General features: G+C 55.5%; 1 protein-coding gene across 2 annotated transcripts; it reads right to left on the bottom strand.

Moving 5' to 3' along the window:
- Nucleotides 1-369: 369 nt before the first annotated feature.
- On the bottom strand, nt 370-19,855 carry VSX2 (visual system homeobox 2). Of its 2 annotated transcripts, none has more exons than XM_037031123.1 (5): nt 19,308-19,855; nt 17,990-18,074; nt 14,225-14,348; nt 3,162-3,342; nt 370-2,447 (listed from the first exon to the last, which is right to left on the bottom strand). In XM_037031123.1, exons 1-5 carry the CDS (start codon nt 19,675-19,677, stop codon nt 2,065-2,067), a joined length of 1,143 nt encoding a protein of 380 aa, XP_036887018.1. In that variant the 5' UTR covers nt 19,678-19,855; the 3' UTR covers nt 370-2,064. The 2 variants fall into 2 exon arrangements, with proteins under 2 accessions (XP_036887018.1, XP_036887019.1); XM_037031124.1 differs by having other exon boundaries at nt 370-2,390; nt 19,308-19,852.
- Between the last annotated feature and the right edge of the window lie 7,775 nt (nt 19,856-27,630).

Consider the following 27,630-nt stretch of genomic DNA (forward strand, 5'->3'; position numbering starts at 1 on the left):
TGGGGGGCCAAGGCAGGCTGTGGGGCTTGCCTGAGGTGTGAGGGCCATTTGCAAGTAAGTACCAAAAGGAAGGTCGGTGTAATCCCCTGTGTGGAGAGCAGGAGGGAAGTCAAGGTCTGGGACATTGTAGATGTGCTTGCAGTGGAGGGGGTCCCCTATCACAGTGATCAATGCCACTCAAAGATGACAAATGTCCGCCCAGTAGAGAAAGGTGGGCCACGGTGCCTCTACAGTTGGAGCAATTTTAAAAGAGGAGTCTAGCAATTCTGACCTAAAAATGACTTCATGGATTTGCTTTCTCTGCTGCCCACACACACACACACACACACAAACCTTCCTCACCCAGGGAGGATGCCTGGCCCCTTCCCCTGCTGTTTTTACACCAATTTTATTCTTACTTGGATCTTTACAGAAAATGGCACAGAAATCACAGGTTTAGAACACCTAGAAGTCATTACAGTTCCGTATTTCAAACACTTCGATATCCAGATTCTTTCTTCTCACTCTATGTACATTATTTACACGCCAGGGGCTACAGTCTAACACTTCAAACCAACAGGGGACAAAGACGAGAAGAATGGGGGGGCTCCATGAACAAGATGGGGAAGAAATCAACTTCTGATAGGGAATTAAAACCCCAATTTACCGTCTCAAGCCAGCCTGTCTCTCTCGAGAGCTGTTCCCTGCAGAAGTGGGTGGGAGGTTGAAGAAATGCCGTGGGGGTGAGGGGCCACGTGCCTGGAGGGAGGGTACGGGGGCCATCTGTATGGGCGGGCCCTCTCATCAGCAGACAGGAAGAAGCCGCCTGCCCCAAACTCCAGCACAGTCGCTGTCTTATTCCTCTGGAGATGCACCGTGGCATGCACCTGGCGTGAAGGTGCGTGCCTATTGCTTCCTTTGGATCTAACTGGCTCCTGCTTTGCTTTCCTTCAAGACTTTTCTTATACCCTTCTTGCGACCAACCCTTGATGGCTGTGTATAGCCCCAGGCTCACTCCAGGCTGGGCTCCCTAAGGACAGCCTGGATGAACTTGAGTCGAGGTCTGTGGCTTCCCAGGGTTTCACTCAACCGCTAGATTGGGTTGCTCCAAGGCAGGGCACATGCAGACCAGGAATCTGTGAGAAGCTCTAGGGGAAGGGTGCCTTGCACAGCGGGCCAGGGTCCCAGGCAGCATCTCAGGGGGGTCGGGATGCCTAAGATCACAACCTCAAGGGCCCAGGGAGAACCTTTGGCTGCCCCAACAGTGCAGAGAGCCACAGTGTTTGTGAGCGGTGCCCCTGGCTGCAGGGCACAGACCCTGGACTCATGACAGTTGTACACCGTCACGTGCAGCGAGGGCAGCTGTGCTGGGAGGAACGCTGGGGCAGGCTGGGTGTGGAGAGTGGAGGGCATGAGATGGAGCGTGCCTGAGGGGCCCAGGCTGAGCCTTCCCAAGTTTAACCTGGATTCCGGGCCCTATTGATGGGGTAGAGCAAAGGGCATACCCGGGCCTGCAGGGCAGTACATTTGCACAGTGGAGACGCACACCCAGGCCCACAGGAAGGAAGAGGCTGCGGGGAGCAGAGTTTGTAGGAGGACTGGGGCACTCAGGACATTGGCCCTGGAGTGCAGGTCCTCAATCCCTAACAGAGCCGTGGCAGGCAGCAGGCTTTGAGCCTGGGGGCAGGGAGAAGGGAGGAGCAGAACCCCAGGCAGTTAGAGCTGGGAAGAGGGTTCCAGGGCTAGAGAAAACAGTGGGGTATGGTCTGGACAGTGCAAGTCACCAGGGGATTGAGTGAAAGCGGCTTGAGGGGGCGGTTTGGGCAGCAAAAAGGCTTCTGAGGCAGGGCTGCTGGGAAGAGGAGGATGCCGAAGAGGTCAAGGCTAGGCAGGGGGTGTCTGAACATGGCCCAAAACCTTGGCCAGAGCTGAGCTGTGCCTGAAGTCACCTGGGGTCTGGAGGGCCCGTGGGGCGGGGGCAGGGGCCAAGGCCAGGCTGAGCCCTGCCTCGGAGAGCGCCGCTCGGCACCACAGGCCCCGAGAAGAGTAGAGTCCCTGTGGCTTCGGTGGCAGCGCACCCTTGACCTAAGCCACGTCCTCGAGCTGAGGCGGACTCAGCTTCTCCGCCGGCCGGTCTTCGTCCACGGCCTCCTCCTCCGGCTCCTCGGCGCCCCGGGCCCGGCTGCTGGGCCCCGACACAGTCCCCAGCACTTTGGTGCTGTGCTCCTGCGCCCTGGCGCGCAGCGCCGCGATGCTGTTCTCCCTCAGTTCCTCCTGGGACATGCCTGCCGCCGGGGCGTCGGGGCCCCGCTCCTCCGGCTCCGTCTTATCCAGCTTGGGCAGGACCTGGCGCTCCGCCTCGGGCTTCCTCCCCGACTCGGCTGCTGCCTCCAGCGACTTTTTGTGCATTCCTAGAAAGAATTGTTGGTATTCGGGTTTAGAAAAGCGCCTGGGAAAGCCATCTTGAACTGAAAACGGCAAAGATAGAGAGAGGCCAGAATTAAGGACGAGCAGAAAGCCTTACTTCACACACCCAAGTCTCGCGGGTCCCAGGGCCGGCAGGGGGCGGCGGGAGGGCTGCAGAGGGCGTCTCCCGTGGAGCCCCGGGACGCCTGGCCCCCGGCAGCCTGTTCTCTCCCTTCTTTAGCCCAGCACTTGCTCCCCCATCCCTCCCTCCTGAGATTCCAGGTCTTAGAACCCCAGACAAGCTGATGCTGCTCCCGGATGGCAGGTGGAGGAAGACAGTAGGTGGAGAGACTTAGTGGGAAGAAGTCCTCCGGGCAAAGCCAGAATGGTGGCCAAAGGGACCTAGGGACCCCCCAACCCCAAGAGGGACAATTTCACTCATCAGCAGCCCACCTCCCATAAGGGAAGAAAGGGCACAGACCCTGGGGCCACAGTCACACTCGCCCCAGAGGACAGAAGAACCCACAGTTGGGACCTGTCCAGGACGAAAGTCCTAGGCACTCGTAGATGGTGGGTACAAGGGGTGGACACCAAGCCCCAGGCCCAGCCTGGCCTCGGAGCCGCCCAAGGGTGAGGAAGAGGCCTGCTTTGGAAGGCTTCCCTTCTGCTGGGCTGCTGTGGCCAGGTCCCTTCGCTCCAGGGCTCTGTCCCCTCCTCCATGGCGCCCACTCTCCTTGCTGCAGGGGCAGGGCCCCAAGGAGGGTGTGGGCTCTTACCCAGCAGCCACGGGGCACAGGAGTCCATGATGCCATCCTTGGCAGACTTGAGGATGGACTCCGGCAGGGGGATGGAGTGCCGCACCATGGCCCCGTACAGCCCGTACTCCGCCATGACGCTGCTCCGGCCCCAGCACTTCTCCCGCTTCCTCCACTTGGCTCTGCGGTTCTGGAACCAGACCTGCAGGTGCGGATGGACAGGTCGGGGTGTGCCCTGAGGGGCACTGGGCCTGGGCTCTACCCCCAGGTCTGTGGAGCTCGTGGCCTCAGGCCCTGGTGACTGCTGGTTTCTCCAGGTGGCTGTCCTTACTCAAGCTCACCTGTCCCATGGTACCCAGGGGCTTCCTCCAGGCTCAGCAGTACCCACCAGAATGAGGACCCACTTCCTGTGAGAACACGATGGGTGAAGTGGGTCTCCCCCTCCATCTCTCTCTCTCTTTCTTTTTTCTGGATGGGATGAGGATGCCTCTAGGACAGATTCTTGCAGGTAAACGTTTCCCAGTGTGGTCCTCAGTTTGCAGCTGAGAGGCCTGACCCTAGTGGCTGTCTTGTGACAGGTAGCTCACATCTTCCGGAAATAAACAGAGTCTCTTCTCTGACTGGCCAAGAGACAGATTCCTTTCCAGGGCCCGGAATGGCGGTGTTCAGACCTCCCGCTCCACCAGGACTCCAGAGCCTACAGCAGTCCCGTGAAGGCTTCCAGGTGAGGGAGGCCTTGGAGCAAAGGGCATTTCATCCTGACATCCTGAAGCTTGGGAACTGCCCCAGTCCCGAAGCAGAGGTGGGGAGGCTCCCAGGAGGCCCGAGTCAGCTTCCTCCTGTGCCCTGCCCTGCCCTGAGCTCTGCCAGGCCACAGTGCCCTCCATCTGTCTGCTCTCCACAGTTACAGACCTAACTCTGAATGGCAGTTGGGGGACTTGGGCAGCCATCCCTGAGTCAGGGGAAAAAGACGAAATTCTCAGTGGTGTGAGAGGCAAATGGGAGTGAGGACCTAGGAAAGTATGGCTGGGGGGCACTCTCGGGGAAGGTTTCTCTGGCCCCTAAACTGACGGATGCAGGGTGTGAATGGGGAGGGGTGTTGACCTGGGGGTGTCTGGAGTTCTCCAGCCCTGCCTGGAGGAGGGGAGATTTCTGGGTCTCCCAAAGCAGCTTTCCTGAGACTTCCAGCAGCTGACAGGAGCCAGAGCCAGAAATCTCTGGCTAGAGATTCAATCTCAGAGCCAGAGCCAGAGGGGCAGCTGCACTGTCCCTCAAGTGGGTGGGAGGTCCGCAGGAAACTGGTGGGTGCTGGGAGGACCCCAGGCCGGCCAAGCCTCAGTTGACCCTTCGCAGCCCCTCTGGCCCTGTCGCCCAGGGCGGCCAGACGCCCAAGGAGCCCCAGGAAGTGGGGAGCAGAGGGAAGGGCAGAGGTGCTTTGGGGAAATCTATTAGTTTCCTCTGCGATTTCCATTCCCTCGCCTCGCCTGGTCCTCCCCTTCCCTCCGGGCCCCTCCCCCGCCCTCGGAAGCGGAGGTTTCAGCTTTTGATGAAAAATTGCTCCAGCTCTATTCAGGAGGCGGCAAAAGAAGAGTCGCCCCCAGGGGCAGCCCTGGGCTGATTGAAAAATAAGTTAATTTCAGTTTGAATCGATGGGCCTCAGGCACTGAAATATCACGGGAAATTAAAGCGGCTGCTCTCCCGGGAGCTGTGGCATTGACCCGCACTAATTAATGCTGGGGAGGCAGCGCGAGCTGCGCCGCGCGCCTCTCCCCCTCCCCGGGGGACCCCAAACACTTCTCATTTAACTAATTAGACGGGGAAAATTGGGTGTTAATTTGTTTAGGATTTTTTCCCCTCTTCCCCGCGGCGGCTCCCTCCCCGGCTCCGCCCCGCGCGGGGGCGCGGGAAATGAATGCGGGGCTCGCCGGCAGATGGCTGCCCCGGTCACTCTGCAATCTTCTCAGACTTGATTGCTTGATTAGGTCGTTAGCACATTAAAAAAAAAAATTGCTTGCCGTCTGGCGCTGGCGTGATGAGTGGGACGCGCGGCAGCGCCTGGGTAATTTATCTTTTTATACGGCAAAGAATTTGATTTCAATCTGCAGATATATGGGGCGCCTTTGACACCTGTTTAACATCGCGCCGCTGACAGCTTAACCCTTTGCTGCCTCGGCCCGCGGGGCTGTGAGTCGGCGCGCCCCGCCGTTCCCGCCTCCGCCGCCAGGTGGCGGAGTGAGCGCCCCGACAGCCCACGCAGCCCCGAGTCTGCTGCAGAGCGCCGCGGGCCGCATCCGGTAGGGGGCGCCCCAGCCGCCTCTCCTCACATCCCCACCGCCCCAAACACACCCGCAATCGCAGACTCGCTGTGCGGGATTGCAGAAAGACCGCGCCGTCCACGCACAACTTTAAGTTGACCCACATGTGTGTAGCCATGTTTTGGCATTTCTCCATTAGTAAATAACCTTGCCCTCAGACGCCCCCAGCCTCTCCGTCCAGACATTGGCCAGAACCACTAGGAAACGACTGCTGGTCCCCCCCTAGGGTGGGACATTTTTGACACCACCGGGTCCTGGGGGCGCTGGAAAGCCAATGTGCAGGGCCTCCCCTGGTCCTGACCCAGACAGCCCTGACTGACCCCTGCCCAGGAAAGAGTGTCTATAATTTGAGGGCCACTAAATGGCTGCACTCTGTGCACTAAGAGAGCCGAGAGCGCTGAGCCGCGCTGAATGGGCCCCAGTCTCGCCTGGCGCGATGCTGCGTTTAGATCTCTCCCAGCTCCGCCTGAAGGCTATGCCCGACTCTGCTCTCCCCGGGGCCTGGCTGAGACCTCTGTCCCTTCCCATCCTCCTTCCCACTAGCGCTTGGTCGCCCTCTCCGAGTACCCACTTGTCTCAAGCTGTCTTCTCCCACGGAAGATCAATCTAAAAGGACTAAGCCACATACAGGTGTAAGCGACTTCTGATTTCATCCACCTCTCAGAGAAGGCAGCGAAGAGTGAACCCCTGGGGGACGGAATTCCAGGCGCCTCCTCTGACCACAGAGGGTTGGGAAGGCTCTCTTTATGGATCTAAGTAAGCCATCTGCTTCCTAGTCAGGAGATCACCTTCCTGCTTGAACACAGTGCATCGTTAAGACAAGGCCACACCCCTTAACTGGAACCTGACTGCAGAAATGTTGTGGATTTCAGAAAGAATGGGTGACGCACATACCACGTGTTACATAACACCCCGCAGCAGCGGCGGCAGCAGCGCATTCTAATGAAATCCATTAGCTGGCTTCCTGCCGCAGAACCTATACATAGTCACGCTCAGAGGGATAAACAGGGTCCTGCCCGGCGTTTTGCCACTAACGAGTTTTGATTCCAAACTCAATCGCAGCACAGTTTGGATTTACGGATTCTGGAGACGGGTCTGTGCAACACACAAAGGCAGCGGCCCCCTCCCCCAGTGTGGGTCCGGGAAGGCGTGCTGCCCCTGCTCCTCCGGGATTTCCTGAGCCTCGGTGCTTCAGATGGGTGGGGTGGGGGTGGGGCAGGCTCTCAAATAGAAACAGCGTCGTTACCCGAGCACTCAAGAAGGGGTTGCAGACTTGGGATTCAGATCGTCGCTGGGACCCTAAGAAGAACCTGGGTCTCCTAATTTGGGGAAATGAATAACTGGTCTGCAGACCAGACTTGGCCTGCACGCTCCCAGGGGAGTTGGCGCCAGCTGGCCGCTCAAATCAGGAGTCATCCGGACCCCGGGTTATGGGCTCCTGGAATGCCTGGCTCTCCGCGAAGGCCAGATGCTGCTCCAATTCATGGAGTAAACCTGCACAGCCAAAACAATTTCTTTTTAGGACAATTGGCAGGGAAGCTGCGGCAGTGGTGCCTTGGAGGGAAGTGAACAAGGCATTAGAATTAACCCTAACCACTCTTCACATTTGCCTTTCTCTTCCCTTCCTGGAAGCAACCAGCATGTGTTAACAGAACTTAAAAGTTTGCAAGAAGCACTGAAGTCAGCCCATCCTGAACCGGAATCCCCAGCTTCGTCAAAAACTGCTGTGTGATCTCCGGCAAGTTACTTGCCTTCTCTCAGTCTCAGTCTCTTTAGATATAAAGATAAGAATACCGGCTTTTCAGGGCTGTTTTGAGGATCAATGAAATAAGTGAAAGTGCTTAAATGCAGTACTTGTCACACAGCAGGTGTTCGATAATTGCTACTTATTATTTCAGTGGAGGTGCAGAAAATCAGTGGGAGTCTCTGCCCAGGGGACGGGTTAATCATTGGCATTACCTGCCCCGCTGGCCTCCTCCACATGCCCTTTAGTAAGGCTGGATGACGAATAGTAAGAACAACAACAACTGGGGGGGGGGCACAGTGTGGGGAGCAAGGACAGAACTAACCTTCAGACTAAGATTTTAATACAGACAGCCTCTAGTCTCCCCTATAGGCATCTGGAGGGTCAAACAAACGCCCCTGCAACTCTTCCCACGTTTCTAATGTACTCCAAACCCTTGAGGCACAGATGCAGGAGAACACCAGGCAGAGCCCCGCCCTCACTGCAAGGCAGCCCCGATCAATAGGGAGCTAGAAAACCAAGGCTGGGGACCCTGCTCCCTCTCTAGTTGCCTTGGTGACCTTGGATGCATTTCTTTCTGACTTCCAGTTCCTCATCTGCCTGTGATATCACTTCATCACAGGTTTGTTGTAAAAATTAAACAAATAGTGCATGGGAAATGCCTGGCATGTAGTAAGAACTAGAAAACTTTGGCTGGATGCTGTATGAGTTTTGTAGGTGAATGTGCAACAAGATGACGCTTTGCTTTCCAACAAAGGGTCAGTGACACTTTTTGCATAAAGCCCGGTCCCCCCAGCTCTCACCTTTGAGATCCCTATGCAGCATCTGGGCCCTTTTCCCTACTTGACCTCTTGGCTCTGACGGGCCCAAAATATTCTTGCAGTCCCTCTCCCACTCACTTCCTTGACTGCCCACTTTCTAGAAGAGAGCGTTCCTCTTCGTGGGAGAACCTGCGTTGAGGTGCCAGGGAGGATCAGAGCCCTGCCTTACAACTCAGGGCTCTTGAGAAGATCTTCCTGCTATGGAAAGAGCCTGGATTTCCTGGTGCATCCCCCCCAAAAGGTGACGCCCCACCAGCTCTGAGGAAGCCCAGGTGGGATGCCACTGGCCGTCAACAGCTGCTTTGGCAGGTGTCTCCACGGCTGGCACGAAAGGTCCTGAGAGCTTGTGCCTCCAGGGATGGACCAGACCTGGGGAAGGGCTCCTTGCCAGGCTCATCTGCTGCAAGGACGCATCTCAGGCAGCCCAAGCACCTCTATCAGCTCTTTCTCTCACAAGTACGAGCAGGTGCCGCTGGGCCATGGCCTCTGTGGTCACCTCACAGCTTCCTGTCTGGCACAGCTCCATCTTTGAATCCCCCCAGGACGGCATGCCCAGGGCTCCTTCCCTCAAGGATTTTCCCGAAAACCTTCTACAGACCTGCCAGGATGTGCCCCGCACCAGGAGACATGGAGACATCTTGCACAATAGGATGTTTTTTCCACATTCTGCTCACTTGGCTACCCCGACCCAGCCCTCTACTCTCGCTCCTGCCATCAGGCCTGGTGTTGTCGGCCATGTGGCAGTTTCTGTCACGTTCATCCGGCATCTCCTCTCTCCTCTAGCTGGAAGCTGATTAATTTGGGCTCATTGCGGGTGTGATTTAACGACTTCACATTCCATATCCACTCAGCACTTCTGACACCATATTTCAGCACACCCCTTTCAATCCCAGCTTCAGGCGAGAAACCTGGCCTGGCTGCAACCCCTGACGTCCACTAGGGGGCAGCTCTGCCCATTCTTCCCTGGAGTGAGCCCCAGACACACCCTTCCCTGCACACCTGATAGGTCATCTTGTTCCCCGACCCCAAACTCCACTTTCCCCCACTTACATTAACCCACTCAAAACACAGAAACTCCTTTCCTGAGTCTCTGATGTGGTGTTTTGGCACTGGTTGCACACAAGCACCTGCAGAGCTTTAAAAACAGAGGTTCCTGGGCTCCACACAAAACCAGTTACATCAGAGTTGCCGGGCGTGGGAGCCCTGCATGGGTACGTAAGAGTGCTGTGGCTATTTCGTGGCTGCCAAGTTGTGCCATTTGGGGCATCTACTCAATAATACTATAATAACTATATATGGTGTCAGGTGAGTGCAAGACTTAAATGTCTAGCCATGGCTGGTGTGGCTCAGCGGATTGAGTGCTGGCCTCAAAACCGAAAGATGGCCGGTTCGATTCCTAGGCAGGGCGCATGCCTGGGTTGCGGGCCGGGTCCCCAGCTGGGGGCGTGGGAGAGTCAACCGGTTGACGTATCTCCTTTCACACGTCGATGTTTCTTTCCCTCTCTTCCTCCCTTCCTCTCTCTATAAACAAATAAATAAAATCTTTTAAAAAATATCTAACCATTAGGTTTTACACCAGAAACTAGTATAATATTAAATGCCAACTGTAATTGAAAAATAACAAAAATTTTTAAGCAGCTTAGTAACTCTAATAAATGCCCCAGGCTGAGACACACGGCAATCCTTTCCCACCTGGGTGCCTCTCTTCTAACTTCCGGATACAACTTCCTGAACTTCATTCCCTGCCCCTGGGCAGGGCCCACTTTAAAGACGGCAGAATCAAGCAGCGCCAGTCAGAGAACCCAAACTCTGCCGGGCAGCCATGTGCATCAGGCTGCGAGGTCTGGCGGGGAGATGCGGGCTCAGTTTACTCCGCGTGTCCACATCTCTGCCGTGCAGGCATTTTTAATAAGTACGATTTTTGTCAGAAAAGAATATGGCAAACGAATAAGTGAATATACATATACACCCTGATCGTATAATTCTAGGAGCGGGTGACCTCGCAGAGGAATGAACATCAGTCTGGAAACCTATTTCCTCTTCCCCAGAGCTGACACCCGGCAGGGGCTTCCAGAAGGCCGAGCTCAGCATTTTCTGTGGCCACAAAGAGGACGGTATGTCTGAGTCCAGTAGGGAGACTCGGAACCTCTTCTTTCTCCAGCAGCACACCATGTCTCCCCTCCCCCACCCAGAGAGCTGTCAGCGGAGCTGCTTACAGTCCAAGCCCTACGGCAGAGGAAGTGGGTCATTGCAGCTGCCGGCACTGATTACCCTGGTTTAGGGAGAGAGGCATTCCTGTTTCGCTCAAGTGCTCTCACGTGATTGTAGCTGAGTACTGGGTTTGAGTGCAGTCTACCTCCTAGTTCAGCCCTCAGGCCCTCACTGTCCACGTCCAGAAAGTGGGGGTAAGAAGAGCATCTAACTCATGTAGCTGCCCTGAGGATTTAATGGAATGAGGCATGGAAAGCACTTAATACCTGGGTCAATGGACGTACTTAATAATGCCAGTAATAATAATAATGCTTCTGTTAAATTGGCATTTGGGGAAACACTATTATTATTTTACTGATGAGTAATTAGAGGCTCAGAGCGTGCCCTGCTGGCAGGGCAGCCGCACAGATGTGGCCATGTTGGACTTTTCGTGTCTACACTGGGCTCTTGTTAGACATTAGGCCGCAGACCTCAGAAATACCCAGGGGGTTGGCTTTTTTTTTTAAGGTTTTATTTATTTATTTATTTTTAGAGAGAGTGGAAGGGAGGGAGAAAGAGAAGGGGAGAAACATCAATGTGTGGTTGTCTCTTGCATGCCCCCTACTGGGGATCTGGCCTGCAACCCAGGCATGTGCCCTGACTGGGAATCGAACCAGTAACCCTTTGGTTTGCAGGCCGGCACTCAATCTGCTGAGCCGCACCAGCCAGGGCCAGGGGTTTAGTTTTTTAACAGATGAGGAAACAGAGATGAGAAGTGACCTGGCGTCTGCTAAGCCTAGTAGGTGTCAGGGCCAGATCGAAGATTCGGGTCCTTGACAGCCAGTCCAGTAACCTTTCCATCCTATCTGAAGAATGCCTGACTCCAGACCTGGAGCTTCTCATAACTACCCTCCCCACCCCCACATCCCCTAACACACACACACAGAGGCCTCTGGCTGATAGTTGGGGGTGGGAACCAGCTTCCAAGTGGTAGCTTTCCATCCTCAGACGCCTGTTCCCACCTCAGCACTTTGAGAGGAAATGACTGGACGGGTCACCGTGTGGTGAAGCAAGTGTTCCGGACTCTGAGGGGACTCAGGTCTGCATTCTGGCCTCTCCACCCATCAGTAAAACAGGAATAGTAGTAGCACCTAGCTCACGGGGTGCTCTGATTCCTTGACAACAAACGAAAACTATCTCTAGAAGGAAACAAAGGAAACCGGTTACCACTGGAGGGGCTGCTGGTGGGCGGTGGGGAGAATCATGTTTCATCCCATTGAAGAAGTAATTATTTTATGAGTGAGGTTTTTTGGTTTTTTATTTTTTTAAATAGTACCTGGTGCTGAATAATATTGATTATTTTTATAAAGAAGTGTTGTCTTGGCTGGTGTGGTTCAGTGCATTGAGTGCCAGCCTGCGAACGGAAGGGTTGCCATTTGGATTCCCAGACTATGTGTGGGTTACAGGCAGGGTCCCCAGTAGGGGGCGTACGAGAGGCAACCACACATTGATGTTTTTCTCCCTTTCCCTCTCTAAAAATAAATAAATAAGTAAATAAATAATTTTTAAAGAAGGAGATTTGACACAGGCCTCCCACCTGACCCCAAACTATCTCTTTTCCCTCAGCTTCAGGTCAAAGCACAGGCTTCAGACCCAAGCAGGAAGTGGTGAACAAGTGAGTTTTAGATGCAGACCTAGGTCCCTTTGTTCCCTCACTTATTAGCTGTGTGGCTTTGGCAAACTACTATGCCTCAGTTTCCTCAGTAACAAAAGGAGGCTAATGGTCTCTACTCCACCAGTTGCCGCCGGGATTTATGCTGAAACTGAGGGAGCACTGGGCATGTGCAGCGCAGCACACACACGGCTCATCGTGTCTGCAGGAGCCGCTGGCACCCCCATCTTACAGATGAGGAGTTGGGGGCTCTGGGGGGTAAGTGACTGGTCCAGAGTCACTCAGCTGGCAGGTGGCGAAGCCAGGACTCACACCCAGGCGGTCTGGTATCTGGTTCAAGAACGGGTGTCCCATAACCGCCAGACCTCCCTGCCTCGCCTGCGCACACAGCACATTTAGAACAGCCAGAGCCTGGAAACTGTTCTGTAAAACTGTAGCTGTGATTGTGGCTGATACATGCTAAGACCTTTTCCAGGCCACTTGGTGAAACGTTTAGGGACAGGACTGTTTGACAGCTCACAAACACCTTCTGGGGACAGCATTTGGCCAAAGAACCATGCGGTGCTCAAAGACTTGGAGAGAGTCTTGCCTCAGTTCTCCCACAGGCACACATTCCATGGCCAAACTCACAGCCCCGGGGCGATCAGCTTACCCCTCAGCCCAGCTCCTCCCTGCTGGCCCTGGTGGCTTCAGACACCAGCCCACAGACACCCCACAGGGAACATCAAGGAACCCAGCACCCATGTGCTGAGGCATTTATAACAATAGTTACAAACACTCCCACCCATCGCCAGAGCCACACAGGTCTTAAGACAACCCACTGCATGGGCAGGGACAAGCTGTTCCTTCCTTTTGGCAGTAGGGCCAATGTGGGTCTCCCAGCAGGGAGCGCGTAAGCACCCGCCCCATCCAGACGCTTGTAATAGGCAACTCTGTGCGAATGGAGGCCAGGCAGAGGTCCCCCCACACATCAGCTGGGTGGGCCTTGGCTCACACACACAAAATGTGTGTGAGAGTCAACACCCAGCCTTACCCCACAGGAACCCCACGGGGGGCGGGGGTGAGGGATCCGGGCCATCACACAGATGCACAGATAATCCGATTACGAATAATTGAGCTTATTGTTAGTGTCGGTGTCTAAAGCCATTGACTGGAATTCCAAATAGATTTCCAAGGGAGAGAAAGGCTCTTCTGGAAAAGCAGCTCATGCCTCATTTCCATTCTCTGTGTTTTCCAGTGAGAGAGCACAGAGCCACCCACCACGCCTCCTTCTCTAGCTCCGCCCCCTACCCCCCAAACCACCCACCTGGAGACAAAAAAGGACCATGACTGGGAGGAGCTTGGAGGGGGTTTCAGGAAGTCAGGCCCCCCACTTCCCACCCTCAGTACTGAACTACTCTGGACCACTCAGGTGACGGGAACAGCTTTCAGGTAAGGTTGTGACCCCTCAAAGGCAAACCGAAATCTTTCGGTAATGTTCCTCCCATGCCACTCACTCTTCCTCCTCGTGGTGGCCCCATCTAGAAATCATCAGACTTCATCTTCTCCCAGAGAAAGGATGAAGCAGTGCTGCTTCTGGCCAGCTGGGGGTGGGGGTTCTGGACTTGGGAAGGTCCTGTCACTAATAAAAGGAGGCCATGCACCTGCCTGGCTGAGGGTGTCTGGGTCCAAATCAGTGTGTGCTGGTATGGACAGAACCCTGGAGAGCTCTCCTCCAGGACAGCATGAGGGTTTACTGAGCCGCACCTGCAAGCACCTGTCCCCCACCACATTCTGGGCCAGACCTGGAGAAGGAGAGGAGCAGCAGCTTGGGGCAGGGCCAGCTGTTGGGTTGTGAGAGGAGGAAGGGGCCTCAGGGGGATGGAGGTGAGGGGAGCAGGAAGGGGAGGCAACCACTTCCTGTGGAGTGGGGAGCAGAGGGAAGGGGAATGAACTGGGGTCAGGGCTAGAAGTCATTCTTCCCAGGTACCCAGAGAGGCCTGGAGTCACCTCTGGCCTTAGAGCAGACAGCTGTGCTGAGGGGACATCTGGCACAATGGAGACCACGCTCAGACCCCAGGACCTACCCCAACTCCTGCCACCACAGGGCCCACAGAGTCTGTGTGAACTACCCCTCAGGAAGCCTGCGGTCTGGAACAGCGGGCCAGGCCACATCTGCTGAGTCTCTTGTCCCCCAGAGGTGCCCACCTCACAAGGCTGGTGTTCAGCAAATACCCAACTATTCTACATGAGAACGTAAGCACAGGTGAGCAAACACTCACAGCAAGGGGGTTGGGGCCTGGGCCATCCATATCCCCAAGAATGGGGGACATGGTAGAGAGAAGGACCCGAGGCTCTGTTACCTGTATCCGGTCTTCCGGCAGCTCCGTTTTCATGGCCAGCATCTCACGGGCATAGACGTCGGGGTAGTGGGCCTCGTTGAATGCCTTCTCCAACTCCTCCAGCTGGTAGGAGGTAAAGATTGTCCTGAGGGAGGCAAAACCGGACACTCAGGGCCCTGGAAACGGGACAAGCCTGTCCCAGAGAGGACAGAGTGGCCCTTCTGAATGCCGCTTGGACAGGCCCCAAACCCAGGGGCTTGCACAGACACAAACTCCCTCACACACTCATGTGCACACACTTTCACATGCGTGCATGCACACACAGATGTTCACATACACACTCATAGCTTAATCCTCTTGACTTTCCCACATTCAAGGCTGAGGGCCCACACTACCCTCTGGTGGTGGTGGGGTCATTATTTCAGCCCTGGGAGGCATTTCATTATAGGAATCTCTCTCGGAAAGAGCTTTTGGGGGAAGGGTGTTAATATAGGAATTTCAGAAAACCGCAGAGACCCCCCTCTTCCTCCTCCCTCACAGAGGGTGAGGGCAACCAGGTAGCCAAATGCCTCCACCCCGCAGGGACCTGCTCCCTGGGCTCCTCTGTGGGACAGAGAGTGGACCTTCCTAGTGGCACTCCAAGTTCTAAGCCTCACCAGGGGATCAAATGCCACTGCAACCCCAGCGTGGTACAGCTGAGAGCTGAGTTTCCCACCCTTTCACCCCACCCCAACATTCTGCTCTCCTTGCCCACCCCGGACCCACCAGCTCCTTAAAGCTGCTCTCAGAACTGGAGGGGTGGGAGCACAAGGAGGGGGGCACCCCATTCCTTCCTGTGCTCAGGAGGCAAGGGCCACATTCCAACCACCCCCCCAAACACACGCTCAGTGGTCCACCCGTGGGGGGCACTCAGGGGAGTTCCACTCAGGTCTCCGTAAGAGGATGCACCTTCACAGCCCCCGACCCCACAGAGCAGTTCACACGGACCTGCTGCGTGCGGGTCAACCTGCTTTCAGAAGCTGGTAAAAGCTGCCCCCTCCCAGCCCAGGAAATCGTGCAGATGAGCAAAATGCTCTGATACGCAAAATTCCACCTCCAACATCGGGGGCTCACAGACCTCCTTTCTGGAATAAACACACTACACACCCACTCACAGACACAAATTCTTCTCTTTTCAGATCTTAAATTTCACCGAGTTCTAGGGGACCTTTATCTTGCACCCCCATCAACAAGCCAACAGGCAATAGAGTCCAGATTCTACACACTCACTTATAAATCTGGTGGCTCCCTTGCTAAGCCTCTGGGATTTGGACCCTGGGACCAGCACAGGGGGCTGGGGCCCCCCACTGCTACCCTCACCCTCAACCAAATGTAGGAAAATGTACCGAGTTAGGTTCCTATGTTCCTAGTGCTGGTGTCGGCGGATAACGCAGGGGATTGTGAGGGAGAAGGATTCTGCTCTTTATAGAAAATGACTGGTTTGATTCTGAATTGTTTCTCCTCCTCTCCTGGGGGCCCAGGATGAAATGCTTGTGGAAACAAAGTTATTTCTTCAGAATTTTGAAGACCTGCTGCTTTCTATTTTTCTCCTGCCCCTTACTGAAGGGCCCCAACAGAGGCCGTCAAAACAAACAACCCAAACATGCAAGTTCTTTTCAAAACGAGGGAAACTGAGACACTTAGGTGTCGTGGCCAGATCCAAACAGAAAGGCTGACGACAGGTCATTTAACACCACTCAGGTGCCGGTCTCCGATCAGGGAGCCCACGCTGCAAACACCACACAGCCTCGAATCCCCCCAACCTCCCCTCATTCCCGTCTCAGGCCCAACACGATTGCTGGTGATGCCTACTCGCTCCTCAGAGACCCCCCCCCCCTGCGCTCCCACAGTGTGACCCCAAACCCTGCTCCTGGCAGTCTGCAGGAACCCAGGCCGCCCAGCGTCCCACCGTGTCCCGCCTGAGGGCTCCCTGGAAAGCGAGGAGGAGAACCGAGGCTGCCTGGGCTGCTGGCCGGTCCTCTGCCCCCTCCCCAACCTCTGCCTCGCCTCCTGTGTTTCTGGGCAATGAAACGATGCCCATCTCTCCTCCTCAGAGTCCAGGGGCTCTTCTCTGAAATCCCCAAAGGAGAGAAGCTCAGGAACACACATCTTGAAGAAACAAATAGAAACTGCGCTGGCAGTCAGTGGCCATTCTCCTCTCCCCACCCATCTGCTCCCTTCGTGCCCCAGAACTAGCCCGAAACCCAGGGCAGGTGGCAAGCTGTTGTCTGCTCTCGCTGGGAACCCGGAGGTTGCCCTGGTGGAGAAGGTGGCAGGTGAAGGCAGAGGGTCGGGAAGCTTAAGCACGGACTTCGGGCTGGGGGTCCGCCGGCTCCAAGCGCCTGTCTGGCCTGGGAACCCCTCCCCCACCCCCAGGATTAGCAGGGTTCAGCCCGACCTGCACCTGTGCGCCCACCATGGTCTGGTCCCGGTCCCCGGCCTCGGGAGCTGGCGCGGTTAGCCACTCCGGGGCCAGCAGGAGATGGGGGCATAAGAGGTTTTAATGGATATTCGTTGGGAAAATGAATGTAGAAAATGACCGAGGATCGGGACAAAAAAGAAATTTCCGTTTAAAACCAAACAAACTAAACAAAAAACAGACAGCTGTCTGAAAGGAGCAAATCGAGTAACCAAATCCAAGTTCACCCTCATTCGAGCGGGGACCCGTCGGCGTCTGAGAAGGGGAAGAGCCCTTTGCAAAGGTGGGGGTCGACAGTGGGGTTTCCAAGAGCTAAGGAAGAGAGAAGCCCAGAAAAGCCCCGAGAGAAAGGTGCCAAGAGGCTGAGAACAAACTGGGGCGAAGAGGGAGCGGAGGAGCAGGCAGGAAGGGGAGCGCCCCGAGCGGGGGCGGGAAATGTCCCGAGGCACCCAGAGGTTTGGGGTCACCGACCCGGGGGCAGCGTCAGGTAGCAGCCCTCGCAGAAAGTCAGGGAGACCTTGGGTTCTTGCCCCTTTATTTCCTTTAGAAGCTTCTGGTAAATTTACACGAGGAACTGGTAGCCCACGGGTGCTGATGAGGAGCTGGGGTGAGGGGGTTTCTTTTCAGGATACACCTTTCCGCACGGATTGAATTTTAACTTTGTGCAAGTAATGCCTATTTAAGACGTATTTTAAAAAACCCTCTCTATTTAGTCTGTACCCCAGCGCAGCCCACTCCACTCCAACTAGGGCTGGTGGACCCATCCAGTCCACACAGCCCCCTGTCTCTCCCCATTTTACAGACAAGGAAACTGAGGTTCACAGAAGAAGAGCTACCTTTTCAGGACCACAAAAGAAAAGAAGCCTAACGAGGAAATTCCCATCAACGCAGAAATCATGCTCGAGATTTCGGGAACGGTGGGAGCAGAAAGGCAGCAGGTCGTCAGCACAGGGACCGCGGGAGAGGACGGGGGACCGGGCAGAAGGCAGAGGAGCCGGCTTGGGTGGGAGACGGGGCCCGAGTCCCGGCCGCCGGGTGTGCCGGGCTCTCGCGCTGCGGGGATGCGGGGATGCACGGGGGTCCTCCAGCCCCTCTATGGCTCTGTTCGGGCCCGGGCCTTCCCTTTCGGTGCCGCTTCCCGGCGGCCTCTGGTCATCCTGGCCGGGCGCAGCCGGACGCCAAGGCCCGGGAAAATGTCCCCAGATAACGCAGCCTTGGGCCTCACATCTGGAGGCGACAGAAATAGGGCCCGAGAGACCCGACCCCCAAACAGGGGTGATAGGGGTGGGCGAGCAGGAGAAGTAGCGGAAGAGCCATGGGGGCCTTACCTGTGCCGCCGCTTCTTTCGTTTCTTGGTCTGGTTTAAAGCTGATTTGGACATTTTTCGGTCGCTGGAGGAAACATCTTCAGAATCTGAAAAGCGGGCGGAGGCACATGCGGCAGAATGGGGGGTGCGCTGGGCAGCGCTGGGGGCGCCAGGCGTCCCAAACCCGCCAGGGCCCCAGCCCCGGCCGCCTCCGGGAGCGCCGGGGACCCGCTCTGCCTGCCTGGGAAGCCCTCCTCGAGACTGCCCCGGTCTCTAAGCCCAGGCTGGCCCTACCCACGCCGGCGCCCTGTCCGGAGGTTTTGAGCAGATTTCGTTGTAAAAGAGGCACAGGCCCCGGCGCTGCAGGAGCAGGGAGAGCGGGGAAACGAGGCAGCCCAAAGGGGTGTCGCGGAGACCCCCCAAAGGCGCTCTGGGCTCCACGCCCTGCCCTGCGCTTGCAGCCCCATCGCGCCGGGCCCAAAAATTGGCCCCAGGGAGCGGAGTTGGGGCGCAAGGAGCTGGGTGCCGGGACGGGCTGGGGTCTCCCTCGGCACAGCCCCCTTTTTCAGAGACCGCACAACGCGCCCCGGCTCGAGACTGGAGACACTGAGGCGCGACACTTTTCGTTGTCCCTCCAAATAAAAATAAATAAAACGGTATCGAAAAATCGGGAGAATCACTGAGCGGGCGGGGCCTCCAGGCCGGGAAACTGGCCCGGGGAGGGCGCGACGGGGTCACCCGGAGGCCCGCGAAACCCGGAGGCTCCGGGACCCGATTCACTGTGGCGTTCGCGTTGGCCGGGTTGTCCAAGCTCCTGGGACGAAAAATAAGCCCTAACTGATCAACGCGGGGAGTTTGGCCCGGAAAAAAGGAGAAAGGAAAAGACCGCTTCGGGCACCTGGGCGGGACCCGAAGCTGGCACTGGCTCTCTGGCCGCCGGCGCACGGAATGGAACCCAGCTCCGGGAGAGCGGGTCGTCGGGGAAGCTGGGGCGGCAGTGGAGTGGAGACACCGGGGGCACCCAGCCGCCTCGCGGGCTCTGACACTCCTAGCCCTGTTTCCAGTGGAGCCTCGACTGACGCCACATGAGAGCCGGGATCCACGCCCAGGACGAGAGGACAGGGCGGCGGCCGGAAACGCTGGGTAGGAAACCCGGAGGCGCCCGGAGCATCCCCGCGACCCTCGCTCGGGCGCGCGGGCCCCAGGCCGCGCTGCGACCCTTCAGCCTGGCGCGAACTTTTGCGCCCAGAGAAGGCCTTGCGGTGCAAGCGAGAGCCGAGGGCGTGGGGTCCCGGCTCTCGCCGCGAGTCAGGTAGCCACGCAGCCTTGCCCTCACCTACCCGAGCTGGCCGTCTGGCTAGTGTCCAGCGGCCCCGACGCTCTGCCCAGCGGCTGCAAATGGACGCTCTGCGGATCGGACAGCACTTCCAGGAAGGTGGGCTGCGCGTAGAAGCCGGGGAGTCCCCCGGGCCCCAGCAGCCCCATGCTGCCCACTCCCGCGGGGCTGAGCACGGAGCGCGCCGCCAGCAAGTGCCCGGAGGCCAGGCCGTCGAGGGCAGCGCGCGGGTGGGAGCTGGGGGGCTCCTTGTTCAAGCCCAGGATCTCCTGAATGCCGAACCCTGTGCACCTGGCCGGGGCGCTCCCCGAGGTACTCTTGGCCACTGTCTCTGACTTGGGCTTGCTCAGCGCTTCTCCCGCTTTTCCCGTCATCTCCCGGCTCTTCGGAGGGGCCGAGGCCGCGGGTCTTTAGCTCCCCCCACCCCCCCGCCGGGCTCCCCGCTTCGCCAAGTTGGTCCCAGGTGCCCCCTCCGGTGTCTAATGCTCTGGAGCCCCAAGGAGATTCCCCTTTTATCCAACCAGGCGGCAGCCCAAGTGGGGTCAGAGCTGAGCAGCCAATCACCGGGGCCAGGAGCGATTAGGAATTCCAAAAAGCTGGCAGCTCCCGCGGCCGGCAGCAAGCACCAGGGCCCAGGGCACTGGGGGCAGGACGTCCAGGAGCAGGGACCCCCGGGGTCTGAGCGGAAACAACAAAGTTCAGATCGGTTCCAGGAGGCAGGGTGGCTCGGGTTCGGGCCAGAGCCCGGCTGGGCCGTGTCCCTGGAGCCCGGCGGGAGGGTGGGCTGAGGGCGGCTGCCAGTCCTCCACCCTCCCTCAACTCCTTCGCGGGTCGGCAGGGCCCAAGAAAGCCCAAACGCGGGACCCCCGTGCGAAAGGAAGAACAAGGGAGGGCAGGTGCCTCGGACCGAGGGTGTGGTGACATTGGTGAGGAGGGAAGGGGCCAGGCTGTGAGGAAAGTGCAAGGCTTGTCCCGAGTGCGGGATGCAGTGCCTAGTTCAGAAGAGCGACTCAGTAAGTGTTCTCAGTAAGAACTGGCCCAGCGAGTACGTAAGTGAGTGATAAAGGGGCCAGGGACAGGGCTCCGCTGTGCCAAGCATATGCAGGTTTTTAAAAATGTTTCTTGCCTTGAAGACACCCTATTGGGGAAGATTGAGTCAGGGCCAGTTGCTGTAGGCAGAGACCAGAAAACCAGGCTGGGGAGGAGTTTCCATTCAGGATTTCTTCTTCTTCTTCTTCCTTTTTAAATATTTTACTTATTTATTTTTAGACAGAGGGGAAGGGAAGGAGAAAGAGAAGGAGAGAAATGTCAATGTGTGGTTGCATCTCACGTGGCCCCCACTGAGGACATGTGCCCTGACTGGGAATCGAACCAGCTACCCTTTGGTTGGCAGGCTGGCACTCAATCCACTGAGCCACACCAGCTAGGGCCCATTCAGGATTTCTTGACCAGTCAGCTAGTGACAAACTGTAGAGAGTGAAACCACCCTGAACTCGTTGCCACAAAGTCTAACACTCTTCGTGGTTACCACGAGCCAAACTGAGGAGTAAGAGGAGGCCCTGTTGGATGTGGAAACCGAGAGCCTGCTAACCAGGCTGTCGTGTCCTGGGGCTTTGCTCACTGCCACCCGGTCCACACAGGAGCCGGAACTAGGCCTGGGCACCTCCCCGTGCAGGAGGCATCTGGGCATGGTGAACTGTTCACTTCAGGGGCCACCTCCTTACCCCATAAAAATGCCAGGCCTACTGTGCACCTCTGAGGCCCCAGCCCCTTTGCACGGCATAATCGCTGGTCCTCACAAGAACCCCATTAGCAGCTTGCTTCCACACTTGAAAGATGGCATAGCTACTCAGACTCTGGGGTTTGCAATCTTCACCCTGTAGTCTATGGAGTTGGGTTTCATGTGGCACCACTCACATAGACAACAATGTGAATGGTGCCTCCTGGAGTTGTGCAAAGCAGTGGCTTTGATCCCAGATAAGAATTTCTATCCCCATTTTTCGAATGTGGAAACAGATTCTCAGAGAGCTTAGGTGACTCGTCCTAGGCTACCGAGCTAGCAAAGCAGCAGAGGCCAGACTCAACCTCACATGAGTCTGGTGTCAAAAGTTGTTTTCTTTTGACTCCATCTCTCTCTCGGCCTCCACTCCACGCCAGCCTGCGGTGGAAGGATGAATAGGGATGTTATGTTAATGGCGTCTGTCACGTCCCTGACTTATCACGGGACACCCTCAAGGAGCCAGATGCCATGCGACGGGCCAGGACATGAGTGATGGGAAACTGGTGTGTGAGTGATGGGAGCTCGGCTCTTGCCCGGAGATGAAGATGAAAAACCTCTTGACCAAAACCCATGTCTGAAGCTGTCAGTTTCCGCTTCCCAGGAAGATAGTCACCAGCCTGCCCCAGGAGGTCAGGGGTGGGGACAACCCCAGGCCCTCGGAAGCACTCTTGCCAGAGGCTGCAGGTGGAAGGAGGGCCTGGTTCGCGCACCACCTGTAGCCAGCCCCACGCTTGGAACTGGACTCCTACAGACCCCTGGCCTGGGGGCTGTCTCTGAGCTTCGGGGTGCCATTGTGACTGCTCTAGCTGTCTGACTTAGTCCAGTCCCAGGCTCAAGACATCTGTGGACTTGAAGTGGGAGGGCTATAGGAAAAGGCCGGCTCCAGAGCTTAGGCTGGGGTCGGGGAGTGACGTGTACCCTTTCAGAGGCATTTAGCTTGGCCACACTAGATCCAAATCCTGGATCTAACGGCTCTGTGCCTTTGAGACTACCATTTAACTGCTCTCTTAGCTTCAATTTATTTACTTATCAAACAGCCTGACACCAGACTTGTGGCATGCCCCGGGCCCCTGAGTTAGCACAGGGGTCAAGGGCATGGACTCTAGAGCCAGAGCATCTGGGTTCAGACTCCCCCATTGTCACTTTCTCCACAGTGGTAATGGTGGTAAGGGTAGTAATTACCCCTTAAATTTATCGTAAAGATTAGAAATGTACAGCGTGGAACACGGTAGACAGGCTACAGTGAGTGTACAGAATAAGTGTCCTATGAGCATCGGTCATTACTGCCACTCTGTGGGGGAACAATATGGTGGGCGCAAGACAGATCCAGTCCTTGCCTCCATGGACTTTGGGCCAGCAATTGATGGAGGGATGTTTGTGAAGCTCTTAGCATGGTGCCTGGCCTTGGGGACTCAGTACATCACGGCTCTGGCTACTGCCACCAATGGGTGTGAGACCCCTTATCGCATTTAATCCACTCAACCCCTCTGGAGGTTGGGAGTTCTGCCCACCTTGTTACAAACAAGGCTCAGGGAGGGAGACCAGGGATGAGGGAGGGCCCCATCTCCCTCCTTGCTCTTGGCGTTGGTCATTTTTAGCAGCAACTGCAGCCGAGTCACTCTCCCCGGCTAGCTGTCTCCCTGAGTCACTGCCCAGGTGGCAGCAGCCATTTTTGGATGGACAGGGGTGAAAACGCAAGGACAAGAAAGGAGCTGTGTTTGAATCAATAGTCACGTTATGCATCTGTCAACCATGACTGTTTCACTTTTTAAAAAATTATCTATCTTTAGAGGGGAAGGGAAGGAGAGAGGGAGAGAAACATCAATGTATGATTGCCTCTCATGCGTCCCCCTGCTGGGAACTGGCCTGCAACCCAGGCATGTGCCCTGACTGGGAATCGAACCGCCATCTTTTGGTTCGCAGGCCCTCGCTCAATCCACTGAGCTACACCAGTCAGGGCTCCCCGCCCTTTTTTTTAATGCTCCTGTTTATTTGGGGCTTATCCCTTGAGAGTGAATCTTACCTTTTATTTTGCTGAGCAATTCTCTTGAGAGTTTCTTGAGTCCCAAGGGTCCTGCTTTCTCCTCCTCCTTGGAAACAGGGCGGCACATTATGCCCTGCAGTGTTCCAGCCACCACGCTGCCCCACTGAGAACGGGAGGGAGGAAAGGAAGGGGCACCAGAGGGGCCGGGAAGGCCTACAGAGGGCGAGGCTGCTGACTCCCCCGAAACCCAGGGCTGCTAAAAACATCCGACCTCAACCCCCTGGGTCTGTTTCCCTCTCCCGTCTCTCCAAAGAATAATCTCTCCTGCCGACTTTCCCTAGAAGGCCCAAGTGAGTGGGAGAGAGGGGACAGACTCCTGGCACTGGCTCTGAGCCAGCCCTGGAGAGGCCTTGTCTCCTGCCAGTCACCTTCTAGGTGCCACCTGTAGATCCCCCAGGGTCTCATCCCAGCAGAGCACCACCCAGCAGGGCTCAGCTGCCTGCAAACCCCGAGCCCAGCCTCCCTCGGCGTTAACCCTCCCTCAGCCCCTCAGAGGAAAAGAAGAGCTTTCCGCACGTGCTGTTCCTGCTCTTCCCCGTTTCCTGTGGGCAGGAGCAGTGGGGGACAGCAAGCCTCAGGGGACTTGCTTCCAAGCCTCAGGGGACTTGCACTTCCTGCAGCTCGCTGCAGGTCTCTGGGCTGTATCGCAGGCTGTGTCTCAGTGTCCCTGCAGCTCAGGTGGTGATGCCCCGAGAGGGCGTTTGTGCTGTTTCATCCTGCAGGACCGTGGCAAGACAGCTTAGTCAAGTAGCTTCGACATGTCTGTACTGAACACGGACCGTGAGCCAGGGCCTGTGGGTGGGAATACTGCGCGAGGTCAAAGAAAGCAAAGCCCATTCCACGGAGTCTAAATTCTCATTGTGGGAGACAGTTAACAAACGGGCAAGTAAACCAACATGCAAGATGATTTAGGAAAGATAAAGGGCTAAGGAAGAAAGAAAGCAGGGTGAGGGGCTGTAGACTGACTGTGCGAGGGGCTGCTTTGGGGTGCAGCACAAGACTGACTTTCGGGGGAGTCAGCATGTGGGCAGAGACCGGAGTGGTGGGAAACCGGCCATGTGGGAGGCTGAAGCAGGTGGCAGGGTTAGGGGGACAGCAGGTGTCCGCTCCCTGGGGAGGAGCCAGGCAGGTGTTTCTGAGGAACAGGGAGCAGGTGAGGAAGGCCACAGCGGGAGCTGAGGGTGTGGCGAGCCTCTGAGAGGAGCTCCGCTGGCTGGCAGCCAGGGCGAGGACTTCGGCTGGTCTCTTTAAGGTGGAGGGAAGTTGTTGGCCATTGGGAAACAGGGAGTCCACTCAGGAGGTGGCTGTGTGGGCCAGCGACAGCAGTGATTGGTTTAGTGGAGATGGAGAAAAGAGAATGGATTTGGGATTAATATAGAAGAAATTCGAAAGCAGCAAGTGCTCTCCCAAAGCAGAGGGCCACTCCTCACGTTCAGAGAGTGAGAAATGCAGAAACCTCTCTGACAGCCACTTCTTTGTTCTCTGCATGGCGTCCCAGCAGCCCCCGAGTCAGGCCCAGGGCTTCTCCTGTGGGATCTGCGGAAGCCTGGCTCAAGGGCCTCTGCGGCCTCTCTCTTCCCCTGTGCCGGAAGTCCAGCCTCCATCCGTTTAGCAAGTCATGGTGGAGGTCAGAATCCAAGCAGGTCCCAATGATCAGTGGGGCAGCCCACTGCAGCCATTCCTATTTAGCTGTTGTGAGTGGTGCAAAGGCAAGAGGGCCTGGAGGCAACCGGCGCAAGTCCTGGTGGGTGGCTTTGCCAGAGACCCGGGAGGCAGGTAAGAGCTGGGAACTGTGACAGTGCTGCAACCAGTCAAGGAGAGGCAGGTGGTAGGGGTGCAGAGGCACCACCAGGGTCTGATCTCAAAAATAAACTTCCAGAATTCTTCCTTATTGCTCCTCTGAGCTGGGCAGCTTGACCCTTACTAGTTGCATGACCTTAGGCAAGTCACTTCACTTCTTGGAACTTACATGTTTCATGTATAAAACGAATTGTTGTATGGTTTACGTGAAACAACATGTACAAAGTCCTATAATAGGTATTATTTTGTAGGCTGTCCAACATCTGGACCTGATTCCTATCTGGGAGAATTCCCCAACTTATGAGTCCTAGTGGAAGACAGAGACCTTATTTCTCAAAAAAAAAAAAAAAAAACTGGAAATGCCAGATACTTGCTTTCTCTGCTTCCCTTGCAGCTAGAATGTGGCCATGTGACCTGGACTCCACCAATCAGAAGCAGCTGTCCTGGACTTTGAATCTGGAGCCAGTGACGCAAGAAGCAAGAACCACGTGAGAGTCTGTTCTGGTAGCAGCAGTGGTTGCAGCAAGACCAAGTTTCAGGATGACAGGCTAAGCAGCAGAATTTCTTGCCCAGAGTTGGTGGGGGCAGCTCCAGCATGCAGGGTCCAGTGGAAGCGATAGTAACCGCAGTGGCTTCTTCACGAGATCATTGCTGTGATGAGCTTTTGGGCATTGATTCTGATCTCCAAACCTCCTGGAGAGTTTCTGAGCTGTCTAGTATCTTTCTAGTAAATTCCTTTTTTGTCAAACCAGAGTTGTGAATAACCCAGAATCTGAGCTTTTAGAAGATGTGAGTATAGTACATAACTCTACTTCATATAGCAATCCAACCTGGGAACCCTAATTCCCCTTAAAACAATAATTGGAGCCAAACTGAGCTATGATTAGTATGGGGTTATAAAAGAACATCTTTGGAGAAAGATCTCTTTACAAATTTTGGATCTATGGGTATGGTTGAGACTGGTGGTTACCCACTCAAAGTCCATGATTTCCTTCTTCCTTAGTGATGAGTGCTAATCTTATTTGGGGTTGTAATGTCCATATATAAAAGACTACATTTCCCAATATCCTTTGCAGCTAGGAGGGTCCTTTTCATGAAGTTCTAGCCAATGAGATGTGAGCAGAAGTCTTAAGACATTTAGCACACACCCTTCTGTTCATTCTACCTTTCCTCCAGCTTCCTGTCTGGAGCACAGATTTAATGGCCAGTGCTCCAGCAGCTGTTTTGGACTATGAGGTGGCCTTGAAGACAAAAGCCAGGATTAAGAGATGGAGTGAAGAATAGGAGTCTTGGTGCTTGAAGACCTGGAGCTACCTTATCAGCCATGGAGGTTTTTTACATGGGAAAAGATAAATTTCCATCTTCCACTGGGGTTTAAACCAGTGGTCTCTGGCTTCTGTTACAACAGGCCACAGTAATTCCTCATGGATACCTTGGAGAAGCATCTGAAATCAAATGTTTTGACTTGGGAGGAAAACGGAAGGGCTTCCTATCACAGCAGAGATCTGCTCTATCCCCAAGATCTGACAGGTGGAAATCTGAATCGGAGATTTTTCCTCTCTCCTCTCCAACCTCAGGGACTGCGATGCTCACTTGACCCTCTCCTTTTCCTCCCATCTAGAGAACCTTCTCCAGTGTCTTGAGTGGTGCCCCTAGAACAGTTTTGTCCTGGTCTGGGTACTTCCAACCTGACTGTGCCGCCGCAGGGAAGCCCCTTGCTGCTGCTTTTTTTTTTTTTTCATGCTTGTTCACAGTGTCCAGCATTCTCTGCCCGGGGAGAGAATGGACTGACATGGTTCCGGTCCTGCCTCCAGTACCTACTTGTGTGCTCTGGGGTGAGGCTTTTAGCTTCTCGGTGCCTCCTCGGTTCCTTTACCTATAACATGGGGACGGTGGGACTGGTGGGGCTTTCTGGGACAGGGCCCAGGACAAATACGCGGGAAAGTGTTTTGAAAATGGTGAAGGATTACATAGAATTCTGGTGGGGGTTTTTTCCCTAGTTACAAATGATGGCTCAGAATATCTCAGCCATTTCATTTGCAAGCTTTCATTATTTTTCTACTTTATACTTGTCCACAATTGCAGCTTATCTGCCCACCTTTCTCACTCTTCAGTCTTTTAAGATTTACCCTGGATTTATATTTAATGACTTGGTATTTTACTATATATCATCCATATAGAGCTAGCATTCACTCATTGGCATTTACAGCTACGTCTGGCAATCTCAGTTAACATTTATCGAGTGCTTACTATGTGCCAAGCGTTTTGCTCAGCCCTGCATATGGATTCTTATTCAGTACTTACCAACATCCTGTAAGATGGGCGTTTATGTTATCTTCTTATTACAGGTGAGGAAACCGAGTCACAGTGCGGCTAATGATTCGGCAGTCAGTGTGTGACCCCGTGTGAATCAGGTTTTGCAGCAATAAGACTGTGTCAGCTTGAGCACTCCAAGGAAGCAGAAGCTGAGGCAGAGTTAGGAGTGGACGTGGTTTGTTTGTGGGGTGGGTAACAGCTGTGGAAGGTAATGGGGGGCAGTGGGGGCGGACTGCACGGGGAGTCAGACCACAGTGCAGACCTGACACAGTCTCAGCCCATCTCTCATAGGGAGCTCAGGAGTCAAGATGGCCTATGAAAGGAGCTCTCGGAGTTGGGAAACAAATGACTGGACCCTAGTACCTGACCACACCCAATGACCCCCAC

The sequence above is a fragment of the Sturnira hondurensis genome, unplaced genomic scaffold (assembly GCF_014824575.4).
Source record: "Sturnira hondurensis isolate 20B ecotype Veracruz unplaced genomic scaffold, ASM1482457v3 Scaffold0021143, whole genome shotgun sequence".
NCBI lineage: Eukaryota > Metazoa > Chordata > Mammalia > Chiroptera > Phyllostomidae > Sturnira > Sturnira hondurensis.